The sequence below is a fragment of the Miniopterus natalensis genome, chromosome 17 (assembly GCF_054644295.1).
Source record: "Miniopterus natalensis isolate mMinNat1 chromosome 17, mMinNat1.hap1, whole genome shotgun sequence".
NCBI classification, from domain to species: Eukaryota; Metazoa; Chordata; class Mammalia; order Chiroptera; family Miniopteridae; genus Miniopterus; species Miniopterus natalensis.
In genome coordinates this window covers 23,591,514-23,600,993 of record NC_142097.1, presented here as the reverse complement: position 1 = coordinate 23,600,993, position 9,480 = coordinate 23,591,514, and the positions used below count along the sequence as shown (strand labels likewise).

General features: G+C 48.5%; 1 protein-coding gene across 1 annotated transcript; it reads left to right on the top strand.

Moving 5' to 3' along the window:
• Positions 1–5,639: 5,639 nt before the first annotated feature.
• EIF1 (eukaryotic translation initiation factor 1) lies at positions 5,640–8,143 on the top strand. Its single transcript, XM_016215052.2, has 4 exons — positions 5,640–5,758; positions 6,453–6,616; positions 6,736–6,837; positions 7,318–8,143. The coding sequence occupies exons 1-4, from the start codon at positions 5,728–5,730 to the stop codon at positions 7,360–7,362; spliced, it is 342 nt and encodes a 113-aa protein (XP_016070538.1). The 5' UTR covers positions 5,640–5,727; the 3' UTR covers positions 7,363–8,143.
• Positions 8,144–9,480: the final 1,337 nt, after the last annotated feature.

Here is a 9,480-nt window from a genome sequence, read left to right as displayed (position 1 = left end):
AACTGTCACAGGAAAGGCCTTTATCTCCCTACCTAAGCAAGGCCACCTCCCCCTCATCCCCTCTACGGGGGCTCCTGGAGGGCTTCCTGGAGGAAGAGAAAGGAGAGGAGGGGAAGGAGGGGAAAGCAGGATGGAGAAAGCACATGCTCTGCCCGCAAAGAGGCAAAGGGGAACTGAGCAGGAGTTCCTGCCTTGGGTTGGCAGAAGTGAGCCCTGGCAAGGAAAAAAAATGTGAGAACAAGAAAAAAGCCTGGCTGGGTTGGGGAAGGAGGGGGGAGGCCGGTGAAGTGTAACTGACATACATACAAAAACGCACTAGCATATAGGGTCCAGCTTGACGAATTTTCACCACTTGGATCAAGATCAAGATCACTTCCAGCCCCCCACAGGTTCCCTCATGTTGAAGGGGTGATGCTTTGCCAGGAGAACCCCACAGGGTCAGAACCAACTGACAACTAACACGCACATCTCACACTGGGGCAAGGTGAGCAAACCCAAGTGGCAAGAATAACACCTTCATTCACTGGAAGTGTGTGTGTGTGTGTGTGTGTGTGTGTGTAGGGGAGTAGGCAGGGGAGGGGCATGCACCATTCCAGCAAATGTCACATTTGACTTTCTTTAAATCAAGTTAAATCCTGTGCCAGTTAACATTCCACCAGGCTGCCCAGAAATTATCTTGGATGTGACAGGGGCTCCAGTGTTCCCTAGGACTCTCTCTAGGTCACAGGGTTTTCTGTATCACCAGAGCATCGGGGAGGCGCCTTGGACCAGATCATCCACCTGCCCTGGTTACCATGGAGACACCTATTTCCATAGAGGACGCAATCCCTTCCTGGCGGGAGATTCTGCTGCTTCCGTGCCAAGTCTGGGGCCCTGGGGAGTTTTATCGAGGCTGAGGGTCCCCAAGTGTCCCACACAGCCATGCGCCATTCTGAGGGGCTTGTTCCTGTCCCCACTGCTCTGAGAGGCGCTCTCGCTCTCCCTCCCCTCTAGGAATTTGGTATAATTGATTTAGTGATTTGATAAAGTTACATACTTATCCTGTTACATATATTCTCCTCTTCAAATCCCCCTAAAGAGACTAAGGGAAAGGAACCGTTGTCCCTTAGTACAGAGGAGGAAAATGCAGGCTGGGAGAGACTGAGTGGCCCAGGCAGGAAGAGGAGGCGGTGATACTCAGGGTCAGGTATTCCAGGGCCTGTGTTCTGTCCCCTGCCCCTGACTGCTGTGGCCAGCACCTCAGAACTAGGGGCAGAGTCATGATTGAGACAGTGTTAACAGAGGGCTCAGATGTCACTCTGAGACTAATTCACCCTAGCTCCATCACTACTCCACAAGCTCCCAGGGCCAGACCAGCCTCTGCACTGGATGGTGAACTCCTGCAGCCCCTCCTTCAAAATGCTCCCAGCCTGGGAGCACTGAGCTTTGGACGTTAGACCTAGGAAAGGCCTTAGAAATTACCTGGTTCTCCTTTTATGGGAGATAAAACACAGCCCTGAGAGGTAAACAGACCCCTGCAAGAAAGGCTGGGAAATGTGGCTTACCCGGGGCCACCTCCCTGCCCTGCACCAAAAGGCCAGGTCCAGAAGCTCCTTTTGGAGTCCAGAATCAAACCTTTAAGAAAGAAGTGTGGCATCCGGCGGGCGTGACTCAGCAGTTGAGCATCGACCTATGATCCAGGAGATAGCGGTTCAATTCCCACTCAGGGCACATGCCTGGGTTGCAGGCTCGATCCCCAGTGGGGACACACAGGAGGCAGCCGATCAATGACTGTCTCATCATTGATGTTTCTCTCTCTCTCTCCCCCCTCTCCCTTCCTCTCTCTGAAATCAATAAGGATATATTTTTAAAAATAGAAAGAGAGAGAGAGAGAGAGAGAGAGAGAGAGAGAGAGAGAGAGAGAGAGAGGGAAAGAAAGAAAGAAAGAAAGAAAGAAAGAAAGAAAGAAAGAAAGAAAGAAAGAAAGAAAGAAAGAAAGAAAGAAAGAAAGAAAGAAGGAGAGAGAGAAAGAAAGAGAGAGAGAAAGAGAGAGAGAAAGAGAGAGAGAGAGAGAGAAAAGGGAGGGAGGGAGGGAGGGAGGGAGGGAGGGAGGGAGGGAGGGAGGGAGGGAGGGAGGGAGGGAGGGAGGAAAAAGAAGGGTGGCAGAGGTCATGGCCTGGAGCCATCCCTAGTAACTAAGCACCTATATTGTATGTCCACATGTTCATTTGATAAGCACTGAGCACCCACTGTGTGCCAGGTACCTATCACACATACACAGTAGAGTTCACAGCCAGGCAGGGAGACAAACAAGGGAAGGCAGGGCCAGATTCATGGATGTCAAGGTAAGAAGGTCCAAACCTGTACAGAATTTTTATAAGCGTTTGTTTTGAGCCAAAGTGAGGGCATTGCCAGGAAGCAAGACCCTCAAATGCTCAAAAAAGGCCAGCTTTGCCATTCCTTTTATACATGGGGAATTAAGCAGGGAACATCAGGTGGGCTCAGCAATTTATGTAGGCAGTCCAAGGAACAGGGAGGCAAAAGGCAGTGTGATAGACGCCAAAATAGCGAGGGCACAAAGAAGGGCTCCCTCCAAACACAGTCTTCTCAGGAAAACAGATAACCCCAGCTCAGCCCGGAAGGATGAGTGGGAGATGCCAAATGAAGGTGTTAACAAAAATTCCAAAGGAAATTAAAAGGGGAGCTTGATTCATATATGATTTGCAAATCCGGGACATCCCCTTGGTATGAACCAAAGACACGTCCCAAAACGGAGAGGACGGGGCTGGGTTTTTAAAGACAATAGTTGCAAAGAGCTGATGATTAAAGAGACGGGTTGCTAGGAGAAGCAAGACCACAAACTTACATCACTTGTTTTCTGACTGATGGGGGCAACTGAACTTTTCAGCAGCCGGCTGACCCAGTGTTCAGCAACTGGGGCTGTGATTTAAGAACAATGGGTAGCGTATGATTAGGCATTTGTCACAGTCCTAGTTCTTGTTTAGGCTTTAGAATGAAAGCTTTTGGGTTATTTATCAACAGAAATCAAGCAGCACAGAGAGACTGTTGGTTCTGCAGGCAGTTTCCAAGTCCAAGGAGCAGAGCCTTCCTCTGTAAGCAGTCTCAAGAACTCAAACTGCAAAAAATCCACATGTTGGGCCACAAGTTATAATATTAAAAGTTCTTATATGTCCTCAAAGAGGAAGAAAGAATGTACCAAGTACAGGGAGAGCAGGCACCAACACCCTAAAATGAGAAAATTTGGGGTGCTTCATAGAACCGCTGAGGTGTAGAATGGGGGGGGGGGTGATACACCATACGTCTGAGCAGAGACCTAGGGCCAACAGGAGCCAAGGTAATTCTGAAGAACAAAATGGAGGTGCTCATCCTATTGGCCATCAAGACACTGTGTAGGGCGCCTCTAATTAAGAGGGTGTGGCCTGGAGATAAACAAACCAGTGGAACAGAGCCAAGACTCTAAAAACGAACCCGCACACATGCAGAAACACGATTATGATAAAGGCAGCGTGATGAATCAGTGGAGCCAAGATGCATCATTCAATAAATGGCGCCAGAGCAATTGGCTATCCGTATAGGAAAAAAAATTAGAGCCCTTCTCACACCACACACAAACATAAGTTCAAGATGGCTTAAAGACCTAAGAGTGAAAAGCAAAGCTGTTTAAGACTCTCAAAAGGAAATACAGAATATCTTTACAAACTCCAGGCAGAGAAAGGATTTCTTCAATAAGACCTTTTCCTAAAAGGTAAGACTGACAAACTGGACCACATTATTATTTTAAATTTTCATATGTGTGCGCACCTGGAGGAATAGCTCTGAGTCAGTCACTCTCCCCCTCCCCTTCCCCTTTCAAGCACAGCCACGGCTGTGAGTGTGAAGGTTCCCAGGTGGAGGGCAGGTGGGGTCCTTCGCTCCTTAGACTGGGGTGGGATTAAAACTTGAATACCCACGACTTCTGGCCATGGTTCCTCCTTCCTGATATCACGGAAGCCAATTATTCAGAAGATTACTTAGTAAACACAGAATCAGAACTATTAAGTCCACCTAGCTTTTACTCCCTCGGGGTTTATTGAACAGGTTCTCACTTTGCAGTCTATGGAGCCAACAGTGGTGTCCAAAAATTCAATTTATTGGCAACATTTAAAAATCAAGAGATCTTTTTTTTTACATATAAATATCTGGATTTCCAGGTTCTCCTGAAAAAGATCTAGGACAATGGGCTGCTGGTGAGTAATCCCTGCAGCCTGTAACTCTCTACCCAGCCCCCATCACACCCCATTACGTCCCACTTCGCTGTCTGCACTCCGTCACCCTACCTGCTTGGCACCTGGAGGCCCTGGAGTCTAAAACCACTTTATTTACCCCGGCAACTGAGAGCATTTTAATTAATAAATTGAAAGAGCAAGAAACGTTGACCGCTTTGAAGGAACTAGTTCATCTAGCTGGGAAGGCTCTACCCTGCACAATTTGTATGACACTCTTCCAGTGCCTGAATCCTTCTCTGGCCCCCAGAATCAGCTACTCTCCCCCAGAATCAGTTACTGTCTCTTGAACGCATGCCAATGAGCTGGGCATTCTTTCCTTAGATGATCGAAGTGATAAACTTAGAGATTCACACATCTTTAGGTTAGATTCATCTAATGATATCTTAGATATCATTATTATAAATTAATCTAAATCATGAAGTTAAGGTTGTCAAAATACATATATATTTTAAAATGGAGCCAGAGCCGCCAAGCTGAGGCACTGCCTCGCGGGCTGATACCTCAAACCTTGGAATGTCAGCACAGGACAAACTAACCTTTGGACGGGGCCTGGGACGACACTGTGTCCCGAAGAACTATTTACAAAGATAACAAGAAAGCAGTTATTTTGACTACTGGACTGAAAATTACACACATTGTATAAAATTAACATCACCACGTTATCTGCACCAACAGAAATGCCTTCCTTCTATTTATGTAATTGTTCCCCACTGCTAATGGGAACATCATTGGGGCTTCTGCCTGAAATTAATGGTTCCCAAATAGCTGTTCTTCCTGAGCTCCAATAAACCCTTGTGGTCTCTCACTTTGACAGGCCTTTTTATTTTTAGGTTAACGAAGTTTGGGTTATATTATTGTATGCGGGTTAAAGTGCCACCCTAAATCTGGAAAGAAAGGGGAAGTGGGTAACTAGGCGAGCACGAGGCAGTGGTCACCCGCCCAGTGTTGGAGGCTCCGCATCCAGACCCCCGCTGAAGGCAGCCAGCCTACCCCACAAAAACCCCTTCTGGCGTAGGCGGGGCTGCAGCGGGGTCAAAACCACGCACCATGAAAGGCCACCCAGTGCGCAGGCGCGCCCGTTTCCTCGCCGCCGACACCTACCTGCCGCACGGCACAGGCACGTAGACCGACCAAGCTTTCCCTCCCCCTTCCAGCAGCACTGAGTTCCTGCGCAAGCGCAGTTCCGCGTCCCCACCCGGGACCAATAGGAAGCGACAGCGCCTGGGCGCTGGGGCACGACGCCGTGGGCGGGGTCGAAGTGAGGGCAGCGCGGCGACGCAGGGGCGGCTATATAAGCGAATAAGGCGCCGCCCCTTCGCCCCAGTGACTGAGCCGCCGCCGAGGACTCAGCAACCTTCCCCTTGAGCCCCCCTCGCTTCCCGACGCTCCGTCCCCCCCGCCCGCCTTCTCCCGCCGCAGCCTTCCGCAGGCCGTTTCCACCGAGGAAAAGGAATCGTATCGTATGTCCGCTATCCAGAACCTCCACTCTTTCGGTAAGCCACGGGAAGGTCCCGCGGGGTGAAGGCCCGGGCGGGGCGGCGGGGCTGTCTAGGCCCGGAGATGGGGCTCGGAAAGCTTCCAAACGCTCTGGGTTTAAGTAAACGTATGCGGAGGGAACATGTCTGGCCTCGTAGGCAGTGGGGACTGGGCCTTGGGGTCGGCCGCTGAGTGTGACCGGAAGAATAGGACGAGAGGTCAGCCCTTGGCTCGGGTGGCGCATTTACTAATGGCTCCGGGGCCACCGCGGGCCACACCCGCCCTCCTCCCGCCTCCCGCGCGTCACGTCCTTTACGTCACCGCCGTTGTCGCGGACCCCGGAGGGAGGCGGCACCAGCCCTAAGTGACAAACGCGCGCGCCAATGGGGCGGGAAGTTGGCCCCGCCTCGGAGCTCGGGTTCCGGCCGGTTGCATCAGCCGACTGGGGCGCTGCCGGCCAGCTCTGGCTCCCCCGACACGTGATCGGTTTTCGAGGGCGGGCCAGGAGGCCCAGGCTTTCGACTGGGCTTGGAAACCCGGTCGTCCCGGATTGACCTGTTCCGGGAGAGCCCACAAAGGACATGTCTGATCTGACCCAGTCCTTGGCGATTTCAGTATTAGTTTTCTGCACTCAACAAAAGATACAGCGGGAAGGGAGGGTGACAGTGGTATCTGAGCCACAACGGCTCTAAACTTAACCTTTCTTCCCAGACCCCTTTGCTGATGCAAGTAAGGGTGATGATCTGCTTCCTGCTGGCACTGAGGATTATATCCATATAAGAATTCAACAGAGAAACGGCAGGAAGACCCTTACTACTGTCCAAGGGATCGCTGATGATTACGATAAAAAGAAACTAGTGAAGGCTTTTAAGAAGGTAGGTTTTCATTGTAGGAAATTCACATTTAACGTGCTCACGTGGGGGTGTTTGTTGTATTATTTCCCAAAGGGGGTTATTAGTATTGTTAGGCCTAATTTGCTTTGCTTCCTTTGCAGAAATTTGCCTGCAATGGTACTGTAATTGAGCATCCAGAATATGGAGAAGTAATTCAGCTGCAGGGTGACCAGCGCAAGAACATATGCCAGTTCCTCGTAGAGGTGAGTTCGGTCACTTGATGCATTTGAGCCTCTGCCCTGGCTAATCTCAGATCCTGCCCAGTCTTTTAATTTCTGCTGGGGAAACAGAAGTTTTCATTTTGTAAGGCTGAGCAAAATGGTTTTGTAGCGCATGGACAAATGTATTTCCAGAAACAAAAGGAACTTGTCTGCCTTAAGTTTACTTTTTCAGTGGATGTACTTTTAAAGATTACATGCTTAAATTGCATGGACAGGTACGAAAATAAATAGGTTGTCTGGTTGGCTGTTCCCTAAGTGCTAAAATTCTATTACATCATTGGTTTTTAACTGAGTACCCTGAGTTGAGAACCACTGTGCTCGTGGTGGTTGAAGTATGCACCTTGGCTCTTGGACTTTCCTTGCCCAGTGTAGAAGCAGGAAGACAGGACTGTTTTGCACCAGAATTGGAGATTTTAACTCTCTCAATCCACTCTTTAAAACTTTGCCCTCTTTTCTTTGCAGATTGGACTGGCTAAGGACGACCAGTTGAAGGTTCATGGGTTTTAAGTGCTTTTGGCTCACTGAAGCATAAGTGAGGATTTCCTTGCAATGAGTAGAATTTCCCTTCTGTCCCTTGTCACAAGTTTAAAAACCTCACAGCTTGTATAATGTAACCATTTGGGGTCTGCTTTTAACTTGGACTAGTGTAACTCCTTCATGCAATAAACTGAAAAGAGCCATGCTGTCTAGTCTTGAAGTCCCTCATTTAAACAGAGGTCAAGCAGTAGGCGCCTGGCAGTGTCCAGCCTGAAACAAAGCAATAACGTGATGTTTCGGCCAAGCCCAGAGCCCCAAGATCACAGACGGCTCCTCACAAGAGTTCCCTGCCCTCAGAGAATGTCACCACCTGAACAGCCTTCGGTGAAGCTGAGAGGAGAGGGGTAAGGCAGCAACGGCATCTGTACCACTAGAGGGGGCCTTCCGTAGTCAAAAGATCTCCAACCTGAGCAGGTGGGTGGAGCTTAGAGCAGCCACCTTCTCTCTAGTGAGGGTGATAAGGATATCTGGCTTGCCACCAAGGTCTTTTTGACCAGACATATCCTTGCTAATTGATGTCCAAACACCAGAATTTGAGGCCAGCCTTCTATCAGAGTTAAACTTTTGACAAGGGAACAGATTTCAAACTGATGTGTCAGTCGTGTAGCTAGCTATAGAGCTTGCAACTTAACTAGCAACAGCTGCCCAATGCCATGTGAAGTAAACTGATTTTTGGGTTTTTTCCCCCCTTCAGTTTTAATGTTATGTAATGTATTTAAACCCTTATTTAAATAAAACTTGTTTTCAGAAACATCTGACTTGCAGATTCTATTTTATATACTATACAGTCAGTCTTGTGTGTGTAAAGGAACCACAGAAGTGGTCAGGGGATCTGTCTGTACCCAGAGCTCAACGGGCCTGAACAAACAGACCAAAAAAACCTTTAGTGAGCTTGTTCCTTCAAGTCCCAAAATTAGGTATGGGACTTCACCTAAGCTATAAACCCCTAGAAAAGGTATGCAAAAGTGTAAGTGACTAAAGTGTTTCAGAAGCAGAAATTGAATATTAAGAGGCTATCTCTTGACAAAGGACAATAACAAAGTATATCAAGGTCTCCTGGGTCCGTTCTGTTAAACACAATCTAATTCTCCCAGCATGTGGATCATAACCAGCCCTAATTTCAGATACTGAAATAACGCTTCCAACTGCTAAGGTTATAAGGAATCAACACTTCCTATTTGTTGCCAACTGCAGTTTTGTAGGCAAAGGTCAACCTGGAACAAGTGGGTGTGGAGAAGGTCTGGTGAGAGGCTAAGCCGGTGGCAATTGACCTGAAAATAGATTCTAATCTCTGATAGAGGCTTTCAACAAGATCCCACAAAATTGGTTCATTTAATAAACCTACCACTTGGCTCCAACAAGTGGCATTGTTTAAAACCAAGATTTGAGTACAACAAAAGGGCTTTTTGTAGAGAAACTTCTAGAGGCAATACTGGAGGCCAAACCCACAGAGGACCACAGAAGATGGGGTGAAATAAGAGGGAATCATGCCATAGGTTGTACAGGTCCTGTGTTAGGCTGTTAACATCTCTAAGGACCTCCAGTTTTCTCAAATAGGATTATTCTGAGGTAAGCTAGCAACACCAGTATTAAATCGGCTGTCTGGACCCACAAAAACAATTATGTGTGAACATATAACAGGAGGTTTGTGAACACTGATCCAATTGATGTGATATGGGTGTATCTCAGGCCTGAAAATAAAGCATAATGTCTCCATTTGATGGTTGAGAAAACCATCTAAGTGATAGAGCCTCATCTAGAACCCTTTCTGTTCTTCCCACTAGACCTGTACCTTCGCAACTTAAGTAGCTCTACTTGCAGACAGTGAGTCTTAGTTTGTCCAGTGCAGCTGGGGATCATGGGGCACACAAAGGCGAGTCAAGCAGACACCCGATGGGATGTAAGACCAGCACAGCCTTGACATGAGGCAGAAATAGGCCAGTGCCACCACTGGCTTAACCGAAGAGCACAGGATCTCTGAGGATTGGGAAATCTTCCCCACTCCCATCCGAGCCCAGGGTGCCATCTGAAGCAGGGCATTCTAGGCAGAGGAGTCAAGGCCCAGGGGTGAAAGCACCCAGTGTGTAT

Excerpts from the sequence above, each read along its gene's own strand:
- EIF1 (XM_016215052.2), top strand. The coding sequence starts at position 5,728 with ATGTCCGCTATCCAGAACCTCCACTCTTTCG. Across the intron at positions 5,759-6,452 it reads CCAGAACCTCCACTCTTTCG|ACCCCTTTGCTGATGCAAGT; the intron begins GTAAGCCACGGG and ends CTTTCTTCCCAG. Across the intron at positions 6,838-7,317 it reads TATGCCAGTTCCTCGTAGAG|ATTGGACTGGCTAAGGACGA; the intron begins GTGAGTTCGGTC and ends TTTTCTTTGCAG.